The sequence below is a fragment of the Haliotis cracherodii genome, unplaced genomic scaffold (assembly GCF_022045235.1).
Source record: "Haliotis cracherodii isolate W230 unplaced genomic scaffold, xgHalCrac1.p SCAF_7, whole genome shotgun sequence".
Classification (NCBI taxonomy): Eukaryota; Metazoa; Mollusca; class Gastropoda; order Lepetellida; family Haliotidae; genus Haliotis; species Haliotis cracherodii.
In genome coordinates, this window is record NW_027266330.1 from 18,364,604 (window position 1) to 18,389,974 (window position 25,371).

Genomic DNA, 25,371 nt, shown 5'->3' on the forward strand with positions numbered 1-25,371 from the left:
AGCAGGGATCCACACACGAGTAGGGATCCACACACGAGCAAGGATCCACACACGAGGAAGGATCCACACACGAGCAAGGATCCACACACGAGTAGGGATCCACACACGAGCAAGGATCCACACACGAGCAAGGATCCACACACGAGCAAGGATCCACACACGAGCAAGGATCCACACACGAGCAAGGATCCACACACGAGCAAGGATCCACACACGAGTAGGGATCCACACACGAGCAAGGATCCACACACGAGCAAGGATCCACACACGAGCAAGGATCCACACACGAGCAAGGATCCACACACGAGGAAGGATCCACACACGAGCAGGGATCAACACACGAGGAAGGATCCACACACGAGTAGGGATCCACACACGAGTAGGGATCCACACACGAGCAAGGATCCACACACAAGAGCAAGGATCCACACACGAGTAGGGATCCACACACGAGCAAGGATCCACACATGAGCAAGGATCCACACACAAGAGCAAGGATCCACACATGAGCAAGGATCCACACACAAGAGCAAGGATCCACACACGAGTAGGGATCCACACACGAGCAAGGATCCACACACGAGCAAGGATCCACACACGAGCAGGGATCCACACATGAGCAAGGATCCACACACGAGCAAGGATCCACACACGAGTAGGGATCCACACACGAGCAAGGATCCACACACGAGCAAGGATCCACACACGAGCAAGGATCCACACACGAGCAAGGATCCACACACGAGCAAGGATCCACACACGAGTAGGGATCCACACACGAGCAAGGATCCACACACGAGCAAGGATCCACACACGAGCAAGGATCCACACACGAGCAAGGATCCACACACGAGGAAGGATCCACACACGAGCAGGGATCAACACACGAGGAGGGATCCACACACGAGTAGGGATCCACACACGAGTAGGGATCCACACACGAGCAAGGATCCACACATGAGCAAGGATCCACACACAAGAGCAAGGATCCACACACGAGTAGGGATCCACACACGAGCAAGGATCCACACATGAGCAAGGATCCACACACAAGAGCAAGGATCCACACATGAGCAAGGATCCACACACAAGAGCAAGGATCCACACACGAGTAGGGATCCACACACGAGCAAGGATCCACACATGAGCAAGGATCCACACACAAGAGCAAGGATCCACACATGAGCAAGGATCCACACATGAGCAAGGATCCACACACGAGTAGGGATCCACACATGAGCAAGGATCCACACATGAGCAAGGATCCACACATGAGCAAGGATCAACACACACGAGCAAGGATCCACACATGAGCAAGGATCCACACATGAGCAAGGATCCACACACGAGTAGGGATCAACACATGAGCAGGGATCAACACACGAGCAGGGATCCACACACAAGCAAGGATCAACACATGAGCAGGGATCAACACACGAGCAGGGATCCACACACGAGCAAGGATCCACACACGAGCAAGGATCCACACACGAGGAAGGATCCACACACAAGCAAGGATCCACACACGAGCAAGGATCTACACATGAGCAAGGATCCACACATGAGCAAGGATCCACACACAAGCAAGGATCCACACACGAGCAAGGATCTACACATGAGCAAGGATCCACACATGAGCATGGATCCACACACGAGCAAGGATCCACACATGAACAAGGATCAACACATGAGCATGGATCCACACACGAGCAAGGATCCACACACGAGGAAGGATCCACACACGAGCAGGGATCCACACATGAGCAAGGATCAACACACGAGGAAGGATCCACACATGTGCAAGGATCCACACACGAACAAGGATCCACACATGAGCAAGGATCCACACACGAGCAAGGATCCACACACGAGCAAGGATCCACACACGAGGAAGGATTCACACACGAGCAGGGATCCACACACGAGCAAGGATCAACACATGAGCAAGGATCCACACACGAGGAAGGATCCACACATGTGCAAGGATCCACACACGAACAAGGATCCACACATGAGCAAGGATCCACACACGAACAAGGATCCACACACGAGCAAGGATCCACACACGAGGAAGGATCCACACATGTGCAAGGATCCACACACGAGCAAGGATCCACACACGAACAAGGATCCACACACGAACAAGGATCTACACATGAGCAAGGATCCACACATGAGCAAGGATCCACACACGAGGAAGGATCCACACATGTGCAAGGATCCACACACGAGTAGGGATCCACACACGAGGAAGGATCCACACACGAGCAAGGATCCACACATGAGCACGGATCCACACACGAGCAAGGATCCACACACGAGCAAGGATCCACACATGAGCACGGATCCGCACACAAGCAAAGGTCCACAGACGAGCAAGGATCCACACAAAGTCCGACAATTGGTAGTCTAGATCACATACTTTGTGTACTCCTCTGACAAGTGTAAATTGACCACTTTCTAAATGGCATTGTGTGTTCATATTGACACACATGACCAGGATCCATATCACTGGGGCACAACATATTGACACACATGACCAGGATCCATATCACTGGGGCACAACATATTGACACACATGACCAGGATCCATATCACTGGGGCACAACATATTGACACACATGACCAGGATCCCTATCACTGGGGCACAACATATTGACACACATGACCAGGATCCCTATCACTGGGGCACAACATATTGACACACATGACCAGGATCCCTATCACTGGGGCACAACATATTGACACACATGACCAGGATCCCTATCACTGGGGCACAACATATTGACACACATGACCAGGATCCCTATCACTGGGGCACAACATATTGACACACACGACCAGGATCCCTATCACTGGGGCACAACATATTGACACACGTTAGCAAGGATCCATTTCTGTAAAAACATAAAAGGAACGTGCATGTAATCGTAAAGCCCAAGAAAGCATGACAAATTACACGTAACACAGGGATTAGTGGCGTAGTATGGTAAATAAAGCTAAGAGGTATTGAGTGTGTTCAAAGATATGTGGAAAAGTAAGGGTAAGTCATACACAAATTTGAATTTTTTTATGTGTACTTGGTGCCTCTAGATATAAATATCAGGTAGCATTTTTCAATGTTAGGTTGCAATGGCGGCTGTTTTATAAAGCTAATGGATCCCTGCTCAACAATCATGTCCTTCAGTAGATCACCTGACTTAAAGTCAAATGAACTTGTGACATTGTGTGTTGTCTCCCACCCTTCTGTCATTACTTTGTACATTGTCGACATCTTTTTTATCGTTGCTGTGGTTTCTCTAACAGAATTAGGATAACAAAATTGAAAATGCCTCTTCGGTTTATTACTCAGGCAGTTCTGCCTGTATTATTAGGAACTGTGATATGCAGTTAATACCTGGTATGCGAAATAATAAGTATTATTTACCCATGCACAGTATGATTTACCCGAAGTCTCTGTACAGTGTTATTTACACTATGTTTCTTTACAGTTTTATTTACCCTATGTCTGTGTACAGTACTATTTACTCTGTGTACAGTTTTATTTATGCTATGTCTGTATACAGTGTTATTTACCCTGTATGTATACAGTGTTATTTACCCTATATCTGTGTAAAGTATCATTTACCCTGTGTCTTCATACAGTATTATTTACCCTATGTCTCTGTAAGTATTATTTACAGGGAGGACAAGTTAGCTTACTTGTATTTGACAAGTCCAGTAATTTATACATTCAATGAAACTATTCTGATAATTTCACAGAGAATATCATTTCTCTGCCGTAATAAAACCCTGGATTTGTAACCCCTGATATGAATTGGTAGTTCATTTTAATATCAGATTCTGAAGAATGCCAGAGTGAAAGTTGAATAAGTGGAAAAGTTCAGATTTAATCTTTTCTGATAGCATGGCACTGGACTTGTATCCGATTACTTGCTTGGGTGTCCAATTTTTGAAATCTGAAAAAACTACGAGCATGTTTGCTATTTCATTTCGATTTCATTAAAGAAGCAATTATGTAACGTACTTTCAACAGCCCCAATGCACTTTAAAAGTACTATGGTGCCTGTAAGTTTAGCTGAGAGAATGGTGATTTATGCGAGGGGGGTGGGATGGGAGGTGGTGGGGGGATGGGAGGGGCGGGGGAATTGGAGGTGGTGGGGGCAGTTGGATTGGTCTTAGGTCTGTATTATGTTTTGCAGACCCCCTCATCTTATGTAACATTTTTTCTTGGCCCCCCCCCCTCCTTATAATAAATGACGTCCCTAAATAATTATCCCCCATTTATAACTTTTTTATTTGAAACATTAGAACTGCGTGTTTGTTTTCTTGCCCCCATCTCTGATATTGTTATCATAAATCTTTGCGGTATCCCCACAACCCCTCCATAATGACCAGTCCCTAGTGCCTGCTGACATTTTCCTAAGAACAGGCTTAAGGCTGGTGCTTTTAATTGCTGGCTGAATTAATGTTTTCCTGCTTGGTTTATCAGTTGTTGAATCAAGCAATACTTAAGGAAATAATTTCAGTTTGTTAAAAAGTTCCACATTTTAAGTGAAACTCCTTGTTTGCTTACAGAGAGACTAGATGCTGCAGCTTGGCTTGGAGTAAGATGGTATGGATGTACCGACAGAAAAAAAGAATTCTGGTAGGACGTTTCGACGCTCAATCAGTCAGTCATTCGAACGATATGGGTAATTATGTTTTAGTTGAATATTTAATCATACAACGTGTGCCAACAGGGCATCAATGTGACATTTGGATGTAAATTATTTATGAGACAATGATGAGGAAGGGACAATACATTGTAACCATGGGAACTGATGCATATGCTGATACCATCTCTGCCCTTAAAGGGGGACTCATGTGCACTACGTGGATGGCCTGCCAAAATTCAGTGTGACATTTTAAGCAAATGGTTGCTTTAAACGAACAAAAAAGCTGTCATATGGCACGACTTAAAGGGGGATTCATGTGCACTAAGTGGGGGCATGCCAAGATTCTGTTGACATTTTAAGCAAATGGTTGCTTTAGACGAACAGAAAGCAGTCCTATGGCACGACTTAAAGGGGTTTCAGGGTTGTTGGGTACATGGTTCCTCGTTACACAACAGGTCTGTATTAGTTTCCTGGTATCAATACAAATTGTCCAATTGTAGTTTTAGAGCCCATGCTTGCTGTAAAAGGCGACTATGCTTGCTGTAAAAGGCGACTATGCTTGCTGTAAAAGGCGACTATGCTTGCTGTAAAAGGTGACTATGCTTGCCGTAAAAGGCCACTATGCTTGCTGTAAAAGGCGACTATGCTTGCTGTAAAAGGCGACTATGCTTGCTGTAAAAGGCGACTATGCTTGTTGTAAGAGGCGACTAACGGGATCGGGTGGTCAGGCTCGCTGACTTGGTTGATGCATGTCAGCAATCCCAATTGCGTTGATCGATGCTCATGATGTCAATCACTGGATTGTCTGGTCCAGATTTGATTATTTACAGACCGCCGCCATATAGCTGGAATATTGCTGAGTGTGGGGTTAAACAACAAACAAACAGAATGTAGTTTTCCTTACATTGACATATAAAACCGATATCTCAAACCTTGCTCACTCATCTGAGAGAGTTCTGTGTTCTGCTGCTGCATGATCTAACCTGATGGCGTAATTTATGTTGTCTTGCCTCCATGTCAGAATGTTGAGATCTGATTGGTTTATGTGATGTATCTTGTCGGGAAGGGAAATACATCTTTGAGTGGGAGAATAAATCCCTTAATGGGATGGTCGGGTAGCCTAGTGGTTAAAGCGTTGGCTCGTCACGCCGAAGACCCGGGTTCGATTCCCGACATGGGTACAATGTGTGAAGGCCATTTCTGGTGTCCCCCGCCGTGATATTGCTGGAATATTGCTAAAAGCGGCATAAAACCATATTCACTCACTCACTCACTCTATAGTCTCTAAACAATCAGAGATTGAAAATGCCTGTGCTATCATTCTGAAGATACATGTTATGCCTGTATGATTTAAGTCCAAGGTAAGGAATGTAAACCATGCAATCATCTTGTCCTTCATGTTTTGGGGTTCAGTGTTTAAATTTTATGTACACAGACTTTTTCAATACTGTAAATCTGGAAATTTATGTGTCTCCAAATTAATACGACTGCTGATTCCTTTAAATGACATTGTTGTGTACTTGTTACAACTGCTGCTCCATAAACCGTGTTTGTGTTTATATTTATTGGTATTTCCGCTATCCAAAGTGTGCAGTGAGGCCGTCTTATTGTCGATAGTCATTTGGAGACATAAATGCGAAGTTAATTAATGCGAGCAAAGACACTCGCATTTTCACACTCACGTTAATTTCAAGATTTACAGTAAATGAATCAATGAGTGGGTATCACGGTTCTTCTATGAATGAATGTGTGAGTTAGTGTGTGAGTGAGGGAGGGACTTACAGAGTGACATTTGCAATTTCGTAACAGGACACCACTGTATGTAGCCCAAAGGCTAATATGTCCGCCTGTTTCTCAGAAGGGTCAGATTGAGCATTGTGTTGAGAGGCTTATGCAAGTTTGAAGTAATATTATGTCGGTTTTATTCCCTTCAGTTTATGAGATTCTTCTGAAAGCAATTTCATAGAAGATATATCTATATTCAAATATAGACCAATGCCCTCAGGGACTATACTCCACACAACTGTTCACCTTGATCCTTTATGCAGGTTGTGTCTCTTCCGGAATTTAGCTTGGAAACTTTTGAAGTTGTCGCTATGGAATTCTTTTTCATTTTTTTTGTCGGTTTAATAACTGACGGTCCAAATCTGTTTCCTGTTCCTTCACGTTTCTATTGGATGAAAAACTTCGGGGATAAATTTTAATCATACAATAAATCTAACTAACATGTATTAAACAGTCCCTGATCATATCCCCTTGTGAAGATCCGGAATAGAATCGATCATCAGCTGTAAGAGGCGACTATGCTTGTCTTAAGAGGTGACTAACGGGATCTGGTGGTCAAGCTCGCTGATTTGGTTGATGCATGTCATTGATCCCAATTTCGTGGATCGATGCTCATGATGTCAATCACTGGATTGTCTGGTCCAAACTTGATTATTTACAGACCACAAAGTAAACAACAAACACACACTGATCATATCATTTATCATGGATAGTTCCTACTCATTTTTTTCATCTTCCCGAGGCAAGGGAGTTAACTGACTTTATAAGTTGAGTTTCCACCATTGATGAGGGCGGTCGGGTAGCCTAGTGGTTAAAGCGTTCGCTCGTCACACCGAAGACCCGGGTTCGAATCCCGACATGGGTACAATGTGTGAAGCCCATTTCTGGTGTCCCCCGCCGTGATATTGCTGGAATATTGCTAAAAGCGGCGTAAAACCAAACTCATTCACTCACTCACTCCACCATTGATGAATTAGGATGGAATTTCTGGACTCGATCATAGCGCCACCAGTGGCAGTTACGAGTTATGTCCCTTCTATTGACCAATCAGATTCCATCTATCAAATGACTTGCATTTGCTACAAACAAAATGGCTGTGCCCAGTCAAGAAGATCTGATCGATAATCAAGACCTTTATAGTGTAAATGGGTCTTACGCCGCACAGTGCATCAAATCACTTGAGCACCTTTGTTGAAAACATGGAAATATTTGGAATTTTTTTATTGACGCCCAGTTGACGGCACAAATGCTTTGCAAATCCTGCAATCGGCCGAATTCTGCACGGCAGTCGCCATGTTGGTTATGAACTGAATGTCAAACATAAAGTCAGTTTAGCAAGGGTTGAAACTGGACTTTTAAGTCAGTTAACTCCCTTGCTTCAGGAAGATGCATTCTTTTGGCGACAATGATTTCAAGTAATGACCGCAGTTTTTGCCCTTTAGGAGTGTTGTTGATGAAATTACATGCTTGGACATTTTGACTTGTTTACAATTATTATTCCATCTATATAAATGAAACATGAATCTATAGCCTGATTAATATTGTTTTTATTTAAACAAACCTGGAAAGTGTGCCCCAAGTCGGCACCAAGTGTCAGTAATAATTCCCACTTTGGAAGTTACCATTTCCCTGTTGATGCCGTTATATGTACAACTAATGTTATGGCTTTGTGGAGGTGTCTTGTATTAATAATGAGGAAGAATGAGGAATGCCTAGGTAACATTGTTGCAGTGACTTCATCATTAAGATTTAAATTACTTTGTTAAATACTTTTTGAAATGGAAATAAGGCCTTTGAACAAAATAATGATTTTTCCCAATTTGTCTGCCAAGGATACTTTGTCTGGAATCCCTAGATAAATCCCAGAAAAGTCATTAGGAACCCAATGGCCCTACTTACTTACTTACTTACTTTGTAGATTTAACGTGCGCTTTCCGACTGATGCGTATTTCGCACACGGGCCCGGCCAGGCCATTTAATGTGTTTCCGAAAGGGGCGAAAGTGGTGTGTGCAACCCAAGAGGGGGCTTTAGGGGTTGCTTATATAGAATTTGGGAATTTTGAGATTTGGAATAGATGCCGATGGGGTAAGGGAGGAGAACTAAGGGAGCTGGGTATGGTGGATTTTTGTGTGTTTATGTAATTTTGATTTGGTGGATTATAGTGTTTTTAGATGCGTTTTATTAGTTCCGTTTTGATTAAGAATACGCCTAAGGCCTTGAAGTTTTCTAGTTTATTTTGTGGGTTTAGTATTGCTTCTAGAGTGAGAGCCTGGTTTAGATTGAGGGTGGTTTGTAATGCGGTTCGATGTGTTAGGTAGTGTGTGCAGTAGATGAGTGCGTGTTCTGGGGTTTCTAGTTGTTTGCAGTGTGGGCAGTTACCTGTAGTATGTTTTTTTATTTTTTTTAGGTGGTTATTTAGGTTGGTGTGTCCTGTTTGGAGTTTAGTGATTACTCTGTCGATTTTTTTTGATGGATGGTGAATTTTTGGTTTGGTTAGTGGTTTGCTGAGTACTTTTTTGATTTGGCTATTTGAGTTTAGATATAGGTTATGCCATTTTTTGGTGATTTTTTGCTTATTTACACTTTTAATTTCTGATTTTGAGATGGGTAAGTTTAAGCTTATTTCTGGGATTTTGAGGGATAGTTTAGCTGCCTTATCGGCGTTTTCATTACCGTATATTCCTACGTGGGCGGGTATCCACAAGAAAGTTATTTGTTTGCCTGCGTTAGTTAGGTCGTTGGAGCTTTTAAGTATTAGATTTATTAATTTAGGTCGGTTTTTGGTATTTTTGTTTTTGAGGGCTTGCAGTCCACTTAGGGAGTCGGTAAGTATTAGGATTTTATTGTGGTTTTTGGATTCTTGACTATGGAGGGCTGAGGCCATGCCCATTAGTTCTGCCGTGAATATTGATTGGTTGTTTGGGAGTCGGAAGGATTGTGTAGTTTTAGTTGGTTGTGTGGTATGGACTCCGAAACCTGTGTGTTTGGAGGTCGGATCTGAAGATCCGTCCGTGTAAATGTGACACCAATTTGGCCAATTTTCGTGTATGTATGCTAGTGTGGTGGTTTTAGCTATGTTTGGGTCGGTTTGTTTATTTATTTGGCTAGCTAGTGTTGTGTCTATTTTGGGTATTTTAAGTTTAGGGGTGAAGATATTTGATTGTTTGCAGTTTTGTTTAAGATTTTTAATTTGGTGTTCATTTAGGTAGTTTGTTATTCTTTGAGATATTGGGGTAAGTAAGGGGTGTTTACGAGCTAGAGCTTGGTTTTTGGGGCTGATATTTTGGTTTATTAGGTTTTGGATGAGAGGGTTTGATTGGGATGCGGCCCAGAAATTTAAGCTTAGCTGTTCCTTGCGTAGACTTAGTGGCATTTCTCCTGTTAAGGCCTGGAGTGAAGTGTAGGAGGTGCCATGTTGGGTGCGTGTAATTAGTTTGAGAGCCTGATATTGTATTGAGTCAAGTTTTTTAGATAGAGAGTTGTTTAGGGTGTTGTATATGGCGCAGCCGTAGTCTAGTTTTGATCTAATTAGTGATATGTAGAGTGAGAGGAGGGTATCTTTGGAGGCTCCCCAGTTTGAGCCAGTGAGGCATCTTAGGGTGTTTAGGTCTTTACTGCATTTAGTTGTTAGGTTTTGGATGTGAGCATCCCAGGTGAGATGTTGATCGAAGATAAGTCCTAAGAATTTGGTTTGTTTTTGAAATTTGATTGTTTGGTTGTTTAGCTGGAGAATTGGGGAGGCGGGTTTCATGTTTTTATGTTTGAATACTATTCCTGTTGTTTTTTCTGAGTTAAGGGAGAAGCCCCATTTGTCAGCCCATTGTTGTATTTTATTAAGAGATTTTTGGAGTAAATTTTGGGCCATATTAATACTTTTTGTGCGGATCCATAGGGCTCCATCATCCGCGAATTTGGATGTGTTTACTTTAGGGGATAGGCCCTCGAAGAGATCGTTTATCATTATATTAAAGAGTGTGGGGCTGAGGATACTGCCCTGGGGAGTGCCATTTTCTAGGGGACACTGGTCCGATAGAGTATGGTCTATCCCCACTGTTATTTTACGTTCGTTTAGAAAGTCCTGAATGTAGTTTATTATTTGTCCTTTTAGTCCTATTTTTTTAAGTTTTTGTATTAGCCCGTTGTGCCAAACCATGTCGAATGCTTTGGAGAAATCCAGAAAGATGCCTGTTGTGTATTGTTTGTTGAGTTGTCCCGTCTTTATGTCCTGTTCTAGTCGGGCGAGATTATCTAAGGTTGAGCGTCCAGTAGTGAAACCGCTTTGATCTGTGTTTATGATGTTATTTTGAGTTAAGTAGTGTTGTAGTCTATTTTTGGCCATAGATTCCATTACTTTACATAGGTTTGAGGTTAGGGATATTGGTCTATAAGAATTTGCCTGGTTAGTTGGTTTATCGGGTTTAGGGATAGGGATGACTAGTGCCTGTTTCCAGGGAGTTGGTACCTGTCCGTTTTGATAGATTAGGTTATATAGTTTAAGTAGTGCCTGGAGTAGGTTGGGGGGGAGTTTTTTGATTGTTTGGTAGGATGTTAGGTCTAGTCCTGGGGCAGTTCCCTTTTTCCTATTTTGGAGTACGTACTGGAGTTCTTCCATTGAGTAAGGTTGGTTTATTTCGAGGTTATCATTATTTGGTACTTTAGTAGGTTTGGCTTCTGCTTTAAGTTTTTGTTGGAATTTTTCGCTGAAGTTATTGTTGCTGCTTATGGCCGAGAAGTGGTTTGCTAGGTTATTTGCCTTTTCGGTAGGGTTGGTTGAATTGTTTATGTTGGGTGTTTTTTTGTGACGTTTTAAGCCTCTAATGGCGTGGATTTTTCGCCAGACTGTTCTGGCATCTGTGCGATTATTTACTCCTTCACAAAATAATTTCCAATCTTTGGTTTTAGCTATTTTGACTAGTTTTTGGACCTTGTGGTTTAGTTCGTGAGCTACCGTTATATGGTTATGGTCGCGTTTGGCTCTATTGAAGGCTGTTTTACGTTTGCGTCTAGTTTGTTCTATTTCCTCGTTCCACCATGGTACCGAGGGTTTGCCTACGTTATTTGTTTTATAAGGTATTGATGCTTTGGCTGCGTTAATTATGTAGTCTGTTAGGTTTTTGCAGTAGATTTCTGGGTCCTTATTTTCTAGTTTGGTTAGGTTGGCTTGGTTGCAGATATCCTGAAATTTGTCCCAGTTAGCTTGGTTATAGTTGAATTTTGGTTCTAGGTTTTCTGTTTGGGTAGGAACGTTTGTATTGCCTATGGTAATGTTTATAGGGAAGTGGTCACTACCTAGTGGGGCGTCGTGAACTTCCCATTGAGTGCTTTGGGCCAGATCTGGGGTGCATATGGTTAGGTCGATAGCCGACATTTTATGGTTTTTCTTATCGTATCTAGTTGGTTGGTTATTGTTTAGGAGTACAAGGTTATTTGTTTCTATCCATTCAGAGATTAGTTTGCCATGATTATCTATTTTTTCATCTATGCTCCAGGTGGGGTGGTGAGCGTTAAAGTCTCCTAGGAATATAGTTGATTTATTGCTTATTTGCAGTAATTTGTTTAGGTCCTCAGCTTGAATTTTTTGTTCTGCCCAGTGGTATACGTTAATGATGTTTATTTTTTGGTTTTTGAGAGTTATTTGGATGCCGTTTGCTTCTAGGTTTGGTGTGTTTATTTTGATTTCTTCATAGTTAATGTCTTCTCTGATAAGTATTATTAATCCTCCTGCGGCTCTAGCGGTTTTAGGTTTGGCTCGGTCTGTTCTAACTGAGTTGTAGTTTGGTAGAGTAAATTTAGATTTTTTTGAGAATTTGGTTTCTTGGATACAGGCAATGTGCGGACCCTTATCTTGTTTAAATTTTGCTTTTAGTTCGTGGCCGTGGGAATTTAGTCCATTGGCATTCCACTGAAATATGTTTAGGCCTTCCATTATTTGGGCTTTTAGTGTTTGGAGGTTAGGTTTTGATTTAGGCTAGGGGTTTTTACTTGGTTGAGGTAGGGCTAACTAATTCGAGGCCTATGCTGAAGAATTCGAAGGTAAGGGTTGTCAGTTTAAGCTTATTTGCTACGGTATAGAAAGCTTTAGTGCTAGCGTTTGGGTTTATTTCCTTTAGCATGTATGCGAGAAGGATGGTTAAGTTGTTTAGTTTGTTGTTTGACATTTGCTGAGGCCTGTGTTTAAAGGTTTTGGTTTTTTGGGGGGTTGAGAGAGTTATTTCGTTTATGTCTTCCTCGGTTGTGCATTCATATTCTTCTGTGTTGTTAAGTTTAGTTTCCTCACATTCCATGGGGGTGGTTTGCGTGCGTGCTTGTGTTTGTGGTCTGGATGTGGTTTCCTTACTGTCTAGGTTTTCGGGTTGTGATTGCTTGGGATCGGTTGTTGTTGCCATAGCGGCTGTGGTTTGTATGGTGCCGGGTTGGGTTGTGGCGGGCGTATTGTTGCTTGTTTTGCGTGCAGGTGTGGATGTTGTGAATGTGCTAGTGGAGGGTTGTGGGATGGACGTGTGGTGGATGTGTGTTTTGGGTGCTGGATGTACTCTTTGCAGGATGCCATCCCATGCCGAGTTTAAGTGTGGGGTGTTGTTTGGTTGTGGTGTGGGTAGCAGAGGTTGTTTTGTATGCTGTGCTTGTCTTTTTGTTTGGAGTTTGGCCGTGTCGATATTGATGTGTTTGTTGGCCTGTTGTGTGAGGGTGTGTCTATGAGGGCAGTGGTTGGATAGTGAGGAATGTTGTATGCTTTTACAGTGTATGCACCAGGGTGTGCATGTCCCTGGGCAGTCAGTTTGGGCGCATTTCCTGCATTTAGTTTTTTGGAATTTACATTCATTGGCTGTGTGGTTGTATTGGAGACAGTTAGAGCATTGTTTAACTTGTTTTATGTATGGTTTGACTTCTAATTTAGTGGTTGCTCCGAAGGAGATAAATTTAGGTGCTTCTGGATATTTAGCTGATTTTTGGAAATTGATTATGACTATTGGTGTGTTTGAGATTTTACCGTTTCTATTTGAAGTTATTCTTCGGGTGCTAGTTATTTTAGGTTGGGGGTACATATCTTGGTTATCGTTAGCGTCTTGTGCGTACATGTCTAAGTCTTCGTTGTTTTCTTTAGGATTTACTCTGATTACGCCCCTAGTGAATAGCTGCCAGTTTGGGGTTTGATGAGTTACTGTGTATTGGAAGATTTGGGTGATTTTTTTGGCTGCGTTGAGGGAGTCCTGGTCTGGGAAAATTATTTGGAAACCTTTGTTAGCCTCTTTAATTTTGTCGAAGTGAATTTTGTGCTGTTTGAACCAGATTCCTACTTTATTGGCTGTGAGACATTTAGAAAGGACGTTTATGGGGCCTGTAGCGCAAAAGTAAAGGGCGAATGTGGTGATGATGGATGCGGGCGACATGTTTGGTGGTGGTTGTGTGTTGGAACTGTCCAGCTTCCTTTTTTTGGTGTTTGTTGTGGGGATCGGCGATACGGCTGTTTTGGTGGGTGAAGCTACTGGTGATTTGGAGCCGAAACCGTCAGGTATGAGTGGGATGGATGTCCTCCCGGAAGTGTTGTGGGCTTCCGAAGGTGTGGGTGATTCTGTTTGGTGGATGTCTGCCTGGGTAGTGTTGCGGGAGTCGGACATGTTTTGCGGCTAGTGGGGTGAGGTGAGTGGATGTGGTGAGTGGGTTTGTGTGGAGTGAGTTGGTAGTGAGAGTGTGTTTTTAGGGAGTAGGTGGTGGGTACTGGTTGAGCAGGTTTGTTGAGATGTGTTTAGGTTTTTGAGATTGTTATTTAGGGGTTGTGGATTATCCTATTGTTTACCTATGAGGATTTTTAGTGTTTTTGTGGATTTGCGGGCTTGGGTGTGAGTAGATTTAAGAGAGAATGTGGGTGTGTGTTTTGATAATTACCTCCTCTGCTGGCTATCAGTGAAACTGTGCTGGCTTGGGAGGCTTTGCTGGGTAAGGTTGGCTTGGTGGCTGGTTGGCTTGGGTGGCTTGGTAGGCTGGAGAGGTGTTGCTAGCTTGGAGTACAAACTGCGACTGGCCCTACAGGACATAAGATCCTTTATACTTGAAGCACTTAATTGTTGTTTTAAAGAAATGTTCCTACGTTGCTCAAATGTGGAATAACCATTGTCACCTTCTCATTGTGTTTGGATTCTTGGGAGTGGGGGATATATCATGGTTAACATTTATACTAAGTTATCTTATAATAATTAGATCTACATCAAGTGCTTTTATGAGTTATCATGGTGTAATATTTATACACCATTTCATATAATTATAGTTTAGCAAGTAATAATTATCATCAGGTAAAATGCATATATAAAATATCAGTAGTTTCAGTTATAGCTTTTTAGATGGTTGCTAGCCTAAGGTATCAAGATCCCATCTCCCAGACAAAGGATATTTATTTAAGTATATCTGTCATCACCTACCGGGGTATATTAGAATAACATTACTTCAATTAAGACTCATTAAGGATTAGCCCCATACAAGCTCGTCTATAGTGCATTAAGGATTAGCCCCCATACAAGCTCGTCTATAGGGCATTAAGGATTAGCCCCACACAAGCTCATCTATAGTGACACCCTAATCTCTTTCAAAGCATCCAGTAAATATGTCAACAAGATTAGTGCAAGTCCAACAGGATAAACAGGATTTAGTATTCCCCTCTGTCTAGCCATCTATTTAGCTTAGGACACAACCAATCACATTCCTTTCTATTGTTCAAACTTTCATTAAATACATACTGTAGCCAAGTTCTAGCAGAGAAGGGGTTTGACTCTCTTACCAAGCAGACCTCTCTCCCACAGCCCAGAGTGTGTACCGACTCTCAGTGGCACCCTCAGTTATTTCTAAGTATATTGTAAATTGTTAATTGTTCTTGTAAATAAAATTGTGATTAGTCTCCTGTGACTCTGGCTCTTTGCTGACTAATTCCCCAAGAAAACCAGCACGTCATTTGGAAGGTATTGTTCACCTAGAACAGTTCCATGATAATTTGGCGGAGAATCATCGTTTTCGGAACCACGGAGTCCAGGAACTAACTACAACCAACTACAAGAACCCATTGGAGGACATGTCCAACCGTGATCATCTGATGGAATAACAAGCAAGCTGCATCTACCTCTGACCTCAACAATGGATTAAAGACAACCAACTCCTCCAAAGACACCAACAAAGGAAGAAAAAGTCTTCAAATATTGTAAGTACTACATTGTTGATTACTTGTCTTCCTTTAATTTAGTACGGTACATACAAATAGGTGTCATGGCAAATATGGAGTCTGGTATGGAAATTAACTTCGAAAGTGAAATTCCAACAGTGTCTTTAGTTACGCCCCTTGCCAAAAGTGTAATTCAGGCAAAATTTGGCACAAAAACAACAAATTGTTTAGTAGATACAGGGGCATCCATTTCTTGTATTTCGTCTGCTTTTCTGAGCACAGCTTTTGAAAACCTTACTCTTGGAAACTCACCCTTTCCACAGGTTAAAGGTGTTGGCGGCGAATTGCATAAAGTGTTAGGTTCAGTTGTGTTAGATTTTGTCATTGAGGATCAGGAATTTTCTCAAAGATTCTATGTTCTGCCTACACTACCAGAAGCAGTGATACTAGGCGAGAACTTCCTTGATGACAATGATGCAGTCTTAGATTATAGCTGTCATTCCTTGATACTTAACAACAGCACCTCAGATAGGCAATATATCAATTTCATAGCCAATTCAATGCAAGAGATTAGTGGATTAGCAAAAACAATAGATCAGATTTACATCCCCCCTCAGAGTGAAATTCATTTCAAGGTCAGACTGTCAGAGACCAAAGAGGATTCCCTCATCCTCATTGAACCCATTGCTTCCCTCACTGCTCATTCTGAAGTAGCAGGTGGTAGAACTCTTTCCAAAGTGAAATGCAAAACTGCTACATTTAGGCTTATGAATCCCTCCCAAGAAGAAAAAGTTCTTGACAAGGGTACAGTTGTAGGCAAATTTAGTTACATTGACAAAGACTCTGTTTTTGAAATCGGCTCTGACCAACCATTCATCAGTACCGTTAACACCGACAATGAGAAGAGAGACAATGACACCAGGGATTATGTTAAAATTGCACAAGAATTAGGATTTGATTTGACCAATACACAACTGACTCCAGACCAACGACACAGACTACTTAGATTCTTGGGACAAAATAGAGACATGTTTTCAACGAGTCTTGCAGATTTAGGAAAGACTGACATGCACCAGCATATCATTGACACTGGCGACCACCCACCCGTTAAGTGTAGACCATATCGCCAATCCCCTCATCTCCAAAAAGTCACTGAAGAGCTTATAGATGATTTCCTGAAGTATGATTTGATCGAGGAGTCTACTTCTATGTATTCAGCTCCCATTATCCTAGTCAAGAAACGTGATAGCTCATTTAGATTTGTTTGTGACTACAGAAAGTTGAATTCTGTCACTTTACCAATGTCATGGCCTCTTCCAGTTTTTGATGATGTTGTTGATAACATAGCCAATGCACAAGCTAAGATCTTCTCAACTTTAGACCTTGCTAATGGCTTCTTCCAAGTGCCATTACATGAAGATTCAAAGCATAAAACTGCTTTCGTCACCCATCAAGGCCTTTATCAATTCAAACGTTTGCCCCAAGGTTTGACAAATTCCCCACTTTGTTTTCAACAGCTCATGAGCAAAGTGCTAAGAAAATTGCTTTTTAAGGTTGCGCTGATCTACATTGATGATTTGATAATTTACAGCAAAAACTTTGAAGAGCATCTCCAACATCTGGAGCAAGTATTCTACTATCTGAAACAGGCAAAATTGACACTAAAGCCATCCAAATGCAAAGTTTCTTTTCTGGGTCATGTTTTATCATGTGGAGGTGTTCAAGTTGATGACAAAAAGATTGAAGCAATTAGAACCTTTCCAGTGCCCAAATCACAAAAGCAGATCCGCTCCTTCTTAGGTCTCACGAACTTCTACAGGAAGTATGTGAAAAATTACGCTCACATAGCGCTTCCACTGAATGCCTTGCTAAAGAAGCATTCAGAGGCAGAAGTAGGAAAGAAACCAAAGTTCCAATGGTCACTTGAGTGTGATCAGGCATTCAACACCCTCAAACATGCTATGAGTAATACACCTGTTCTGGCGTATCCAAATTTTGACAAAGAATTTCTTCTTGCAACTGATGCCAGTGATATGAGCATAGGTTTTGTTTTGAGTCAAAAAGACAAGAAAAATAATGAACATCCAATAGCTTTTGGTGGTAGAGCTCTTCATGGCAGCAAAAAGAACTGGAGCATTACAGAAAAGGAAGGCTTAGCTCTAGTTGAAGCCATTAGATCCTTTCGTCCATACCTTGCAAATTCCAAATTCACAGTCTACACTGATCATATAGCATTGAAATGGCTGAAATCCATCAAGGATGCCACAGGTAGGTTAGGGCGATGGTCTTTGGAACTTACACTTACCTACTTACCTACACTTTTGACATTGTTCATCGCAGCGGCAAAGCCAATGGGAATGCCGATGCTCTCTCACGTAGGGAATATGAGGAAAATATTAACTGTAATGATCAGACAGAAGAAGATGCTGAGAAAACAGTCTTCTCAGTAACTTCAACTCAGCAAAGCAAATCAACTAGCAATACCACAATCTTGCCAAACACCCATTCATCCACACGGGTCACACAGACAACTCAGACTGAGGATATTTGCACACCTATTGTCAATCACTTAGAATCAGACACACAGACAACACATTGGTCAGTCACCTTTGAATATGAAGAGGATTATCAGTCAGTACCAGTTAATGTTGTCGCAGCATTACATGCTACAAATGCTGATGTTACCCAAGACACATTGGTTGAAGTAAGTATAAAAGAACATCCAAATTTACGTCACCTACAAAGGATTTGTCCAGATTTCATCCAAATCTTTGACTACAAAGAGGATGATGTCCTTCCACAAAATGAAAAGGATCGTCAAAAGATTCTTATTGAAGCCAATACTTTTGAAATTGATGAAGGCATCCTATACAGATTTGTTCCACAAAGACAGAAAGGCCATGCAGACAAGTTCATTAAACAGCTGGCAGTCCCAAGAACCCTCAGAAATCAAGTCCTGCAATCCTATCATGACTCAGAGTTTGGCGGTTGCCACCATGGGAAAGAAAGGATGCACAACACCATGAGACCTAAGTACTACTGGCCCAAAATGTACAGCGATATTGCCACTTATGTCCAGACATGTGAGGTATGTCAACAGACCAAGAGGCACTACCATGGCAAGAAGGCACCACTTCGTCCACTACCTGTAGAAGAGGTCTTCACCCGATGGCACGTTGACATTCTCGGTCCCCTGCCAACAACACCAGATAAGTACAAGTACATTTTGGTCATCACAGATGCATCATCTAGATGGTGTGAAGCTTTTCCACTTCGGACCCAAGAAGCCAAAGAAGTAGCAGATGTTCTCGTCAGAGAAATATTTTGTCGGTATGGCGCACCACGGACCTTAATTTCAGACAGAGGTCAGAACTTCATGTCCAAACTTATCAAAGCAATTTGTGAACTTTTGGCAATTAAATTTACCCATACCAGCCCATACCATCCTCAAACAAACAGCTGTGTAGAGAGGCTCAATTCCTATATCAATCAGTCACTAAGAGCCTACTGTAACAAGTCTCAAAATGATTGGCCCCGTTTCATTCCTGGCATCATGATGGCTTATCGGATGGCTCCAAATTCATCAACTCAAAAATCCCCATATGTTATGCTTTTCGGCCGAGAAATGAGAGCTCCACAAGATGTAGCATTAATTCCAAAAGAAAATTTAGGCCACAATAACAAAAGTTATCTTTCCAATTTGCTTGAGGAGCTTGAAATCACTAGAACAATCGCAGCTGAAAACACTGCTCGGGCTAAGGAGGTGTATTCAGAACAATATAATAGAAAGGCTAAAGAACCAGAATTCGCCCCAGGTCAAAGAGTTTGGCTTTACTGTCAAAAAGTTGAAAAAGGCCTTTCCAACAAATTAACCAAAAAGTGGTATGGTAGCTATTATATCGTCCATACAGGTCCAAATTATACCTACAAACTACGCCGAAGTTCTGACGACAAAATACACAAACCACTGGTCCATGCCAACCGTCTGAAGCCATATTTTGATCCTGCTGATCGTCCACAGTGTCCTCCAGAACCATACCTCAATGACACCAGTAACATAGATTCAGGAGTCATGGATGACAATGAGGAACCAGTCAGTGATTCACAGCCTGACAGCAACAATTCCCCATCAACAAGTTCAACTTACCAGGCTACTGATCAATCACCTCCACAACAGAAAGGTAAGAAGGTCAATTCCAAAACAAAGGCAGGTACTTCCAGCAACAAGAGTCCGAAGCAAAAGACCCCAACAAAGAAGAAAAACCCTGCTTCAAGTACAACAGAAAAACCTACCAGTCCCACGGCAACAATGAAGGAAAATCATGCCACACCAGGTCCTAGTGTTCCAACCAAGGTAAATGAAAAGGTAAACAAAGGGACAAGAGGAGTGAATAGTAAGCATCACCAGCCCAAATCCAGAAAACAACCCGACGACAGCCAGGTACAACCTCCAAGTCCAACATCAGGTAATCAAACCAAGGATATCCCTCAGGTCTTCAATCCAGAGGACATCCACTCAATTGTTAGTTCCAAGAGAGCAAATGGCAAAATGTACTACAGAGTAAAATGGAAGGATCCAGAAAGAGGAAACACATGGGAGTATGGCAGCAGCATTCCAGACTCCATTCGGAGAGAATTTCACCTCAAAAGAAGTATGTCAGGAAAACGACGAAAACGTCCACTGAAGAATCATAAGTTTTTCGACCAAAAGGAATCAGCACAAGACAATAAATCAGTCAATGTTCTGTCAGGGAATACAATGTCAGGAAATGTCAAGCAAGACAACACCAAACCATGCATAGAATTAGATGTCAAACCATATCTGTTTTTTCCAAAACACCTACGAAAAGTAAATCATAAAATAGAAAGAGTTCTGGGCATTGAAATTATTCAAGGAGACTGCTATGTCAAGGTCTCATATAAAGAAAATCCTGATCAATTCACATGCTATTTTGAAAGTGTTCCTCCCCACCTCATACAGCGCTACCTTGATGATAGCTGGAAGGATCTCTGTAAGTGGTGCTGTCTAAAAGATAATCCTCCATATGATCCAGAGGCAGCACCAATTTATAAATCCAAAAGGGGTATTTTTCCACATAAAGACTTTGGAAATATCAACACCTTTTTCTACCGTGAATCATATTCGAATTACATAAATTGTGGTACCACTCAACCATACGGTGATCTACTCCCCATATATACCGACAGCTGCCAATTGAACATATTCTTGATCAAAATACAAAATCTCCTGAATAAACGGTGCAAATCACGATACAGCTATTAGATGTATCTTGTTATGTTTTCTTGTGTCCAGTCCTTTCACTATGGGTCGCCAGTTGAGAACAAATGGCATCAGCCTGATCATCTGAGTTATTTGTATCACAACAAATTTGGAGCATTGACCTGATCAACCAATCTCAAAAGCGAAGTGAAATGACACACAGCAAACCATACTGCGAATCGAAACCCAAACCGCACCGAAGCGAAGCAAACCATACTGCGAATCGAAACCCAAACCGCACCGAAGCGAAGCAAACCATACTGCGAATCGAAACCCAAACCGCACCGAAGCGAAGCAAACCGTACTGCGAATCGAAACCCAAACCGCACCGAAGCGAAGCAAACCGTACTGCGAATCGAAACCCAAACCGCACCGAAGCGAAGCAAACCGTACTGCGAATCGAAACCCAAACCGCACTGAAGCGAAGCAAACCGTACTGCGAATTGAAACCCAAACCGCCCCGAAGTGAAGCAAACCGTACTGCGAATCGAAACCCAAACCGCACCGAAGCGAAGCAAACCATACTGCGAATCGAACCCAAACCGTACCGAAGCAAAATAAACCAAACCCTATCACATTGAACCTAACGAAAATCAAAGCGAAACAAACCAAATTGAAATAAAGCAAACTTAACAACCGAAATGAACCAAAACAAAGAAAAGGCAAACCAAATAGTTACGAAAACTAACAAAGAATTCTAAAAAGGATATACACCTTTCTAACACCTTTTGTATACCGTATTAGTGTAATAAATCGATGCACTTGTTATATGCACATGCACATATATGTATATATAATTCGTCTAATGATTGTATCCAAAAATAGAAGGATATTACTATTTTTCTCATGATATACTTTTGTAATTTGCCACCAAAATACATTCTTCCTGGCCATGACACTGTTTAGTAATAATTATGTACTGATCTTTTACATCATAATTATCATATTTGTTTTATTTTCTAGTTATTACAGACAAACTGAGGAAGTATTTATATATGACATATTATTTGAACATGCTAACTCTCTTTTCTTTGTTTCCATGTAAAACCTCCATGGACACAGCTTACTATCTTACAACCCCAATCCAGGATGTGGAACTCAAGGCCTCCTACATCACCCATAAAACCACCAGTACAGAGTGCCAAGACAAGCCAGCTCCACATCCAGATTCCCTGATGACAGCATTTCTATATTATGTTTTCCTTATATCAAAGAGACTCTATAATAATTATTATTCACTACTACCAGTTTAACTTTATACATTGTCCATCTAAGCCTTCATTATTTTTATTTTTACACGTTTGGGGTCCAAACTTTTTCAGACGGAGGGGAAGTTATCATGGTTAACATTTATACTAAGTTATCTTATAATAATTAGATCTACATCAAGTGCTTTTATGAGTTATCATGGTGTAATATTTATACACCATTTCATATAATTATAGTTTAGCAAGTAATAATTATCATCAGGTAAAATGCATATATAAAATATCAGTAGTTTCAGTTATAGCTTTTTAGATGGTTGCTAGCCTAAGGTATCAAGATCCCATCTCCCAGACAAAGGATATTTATTTAAGTATATCTGTCATCACCTACCGGGGTATATTAGAATAACATTACTTCAATTAAGACTCATTAAGGATTAGCCCCATACAAGCTCGTCTATAGTGCATTAAGGATTAGCCCCCATACAAGCTCGTCTATAGGGCATTAAGGATTAGCCCCACACAAGCTCATCTATAGTGACACCCTAATCTCTTTCAAAGCATCCAGTAAATATGTCAACAAGATTAGTGCAAGTCCAACAGGATAAACAGGATTTAGTATTCCCCTCTGTCTAGCCATCTATTTAGCTTAGGACACAACCAATCACATTCCTTTCTATTGTTCAAACTTTCATTAAATACATACTGTAGCCAAGTTCTAGCAGAGAAGGGGTTTGACTCTCTTACCAAGCAGACCTCTCTCCCACAGTACCGACTCTCTGTGGCACCCTCAGTTATTTCTAAGCATATTGTAAATTGTTAATTGTTCTTGTAAATAAAATTGTGATTAGTCTCCTGTGACTCTGGCTCTTTGCTGACTAATTCCCCAAGAAAACCAGCACGTCATTTGGAAGGTATTGTTCACCTAGAACAGTTCCATGATAGATAACTGGTGGTAATGCAGCTGTTCATATCAAGTGTCACCCTACGATATTGCTGCAATATTGTGACCTCGCTCGCTCACTCTGTTTTAAATAAGGGCCTGCCCATAGGCCGTTGTATGAGTCCTTGTAGCCTGCAGTTAATTTATGTGTTGACTTATTTGTCACAATAAGATGCAGTTTTTTAAATGAGGGCTTCAATAGTTTAGTAGGGGCCTGCAGTTTCTAAAGTCTGTGAGTTTTGATGGCAGCCTGGTAATTTGTTTGTTTCAAACACGCTCGCTTGCTCGCTCGCCCGCTCGCTCCCTCACCCACCCACTCACTCACTCACTCACTCACTCACTCACTCACTCACTCACTCAGCAATCGGTTTGATATATGATTTATCACGGCTAGTTCCTACTAATCTTTTCATCTTCCCTGATGTAAGGGAGTTAACTGACTTTTAAGTCGAGTTTCCACCCTTGCCGAATTAGGATGGAATTTCTGGGCTCGATCATAGCACCACCAGTGGCAGTCCCTCCTATTGACCAATCAGATTCCATCTCTCAAATGATTTGCTTCAAATAAAATGGCTGTGCCCAGTTAAGATGATCTGATCGATAATCAAGACCTTTATTGTGTAATTGGGCTCACTCACTCACTCACTCACTCACAAATCCTTCTTCCTTTTCTGCAGAATTCGAGACCTGGGTTTCGACAAGGTGCCGATCACCTACAGCAGCCTGCTGTCCCTGGCGACATGCTCGTGGCTCACCCCCATCATGCTGGCCCTCTGTCGACGGGGGGGCGGCGGTCTGACCTCCGTGCTCCGCCTGCAGTGGTGGCCGGAAGACACAACCCAGCACAACATCGACTTGTACGTCACAACTCAATTGTTTCATTATTGTTGATGCTATTTTGTTATGGAATTATTTTTTTAAGTTTTGAAAATATTATATGCAACATTGCTGTCAAGGGAAAAGCTATGTCTATTGAAACAAACCATTACTAATTCAGGTCACTGGAAGGTAGGGAAAGTATTAAAAGAATAGGGTTAAGTATTTGGTTTAGTCATCCATCAATTGTACTCGCACACTTCAGGATGAACCTTCGAGTCCAGTATGGCAGGGAAGGGGGTATATATTTTAACATCCATTTACGCTCAGCAGATATGCTCAGAAAGTCTCAAACTACGAACAAACATTCCAAGCCACAATAAAACCCTAAAAAAAACTCAAATCCAACTCGAAACAAAAATTTTCCACAAACTGTCATATCAACAGTTATCATTGGTTAAGACATAAAACTATGCAAACAAATATGCATAGCATCCCAGATTTATATATTTCTGGTTAGGTGTTAATATGGTTTATGTGGTCATAATACCACATAATTTTTGAAAGTGAGAAGAATTCATTCACTGATAAAAAAGGCAAATTTATTAGAATTTATTACCCATAGAGTTAGACAATAACTGAGTTTATAAAATCATTTGTGATGTTAGTGTAAATATTACTTGACGCACACCAATGTATTGTTTTTTTCATCCAGATGTCATTGTTGACGTCATCTGAGTCTTAATATGATTTAAGGTTGGAATGACTTCTTACTAGAAACGACATCATGCATGTCATCGTATCCCAATTGTGCAAGTCGATGTGCAAGTCGATCACTGGATTGTCTCGTCCAGACTCGATATTTTACAGACTGCCGTCATATAGCTGGAATATTGCTGAGTGCAGCTTTAAACAACAATCCAACAAACAAACAAAGCATAGAATGCATGACCATGCATACTTTATAAGCACTGTAGCATCTGTGGCCACTTAACAGGGCATCTGGCATACCAAAAGGGAGTTGTCACCCTAGTAGTATTACCTTACAACTAAGAACACTGTTGGTGCACGCCTGTCTCATAGTGTCAGTTGTTTAAGCTCTATATAAGTATAGTTTCATGAATCAGGTACATCCAGGGAATCATCATTGCTGTTATTTTGTATATAAATCATTGAAATCGGTTTCATTGGAATTCTGAATTATCTCCCTTGACCAGGTTGGAGGAATGCTGGAAGGCAGAGTTGAAGACTCACGGCGAGGAGAAAGCATCACTCGGCCGTGCAATCCGGGCAGCTTTCAAACAGAGACTCATCTGCTCACAAATCCTTGTTGTCATATCCATGATGCTCTCCTTCGTTGCTTCTGTGAGTAAGAGATTGGTGTATAGACACATCGTGTTACCAGAGAGGATGATTTCATACATTGTGCTTCATGCTGTATAAGGATCTGTATTTAATGATTCAAGGCATTTTGATGTCATGAATCTATCTGTTATGAATGTTTAAGACAGATGTTATGAAAGTGTTTTCAATG

At 41.5% G+C, this 25,371-nt stretch overlaps 1 protein-coding gene across 1 annotated transcript in view; it reads left to right on the forward strand.

Annotated features, from left to right (window-relative positions):
- LOC139448562 (ATP-binding cassette sub-family C member 5-like) overlaps positions 1 to 25,371 on the forward strand; it is a 73,468-nt gene that overhangs the window by 19,826 nt on the left and 28,271 nt on the right. Inside the window, exons 2-4 of the mRNA XM_071230132.1 lie at positions 4,579 to 4,694; positions 23,699 to 23,878; positions 25,055 to 25,202. Coding sequence (XP_071086233.1) covers positions 4,618 to 4,694; positions 23,699 to 23,878; positions 25,055 to 25,202 — 405 coding nt within the window. The 5' untranslated portion in view covers positions 4,579 to 4,617. The remainder of the gene's footprint in view (positions 1 to 4,578; positions 4,695 to 23,698; positions 23,879 to 25,054; positions 25,203 to 25,371) is intronic.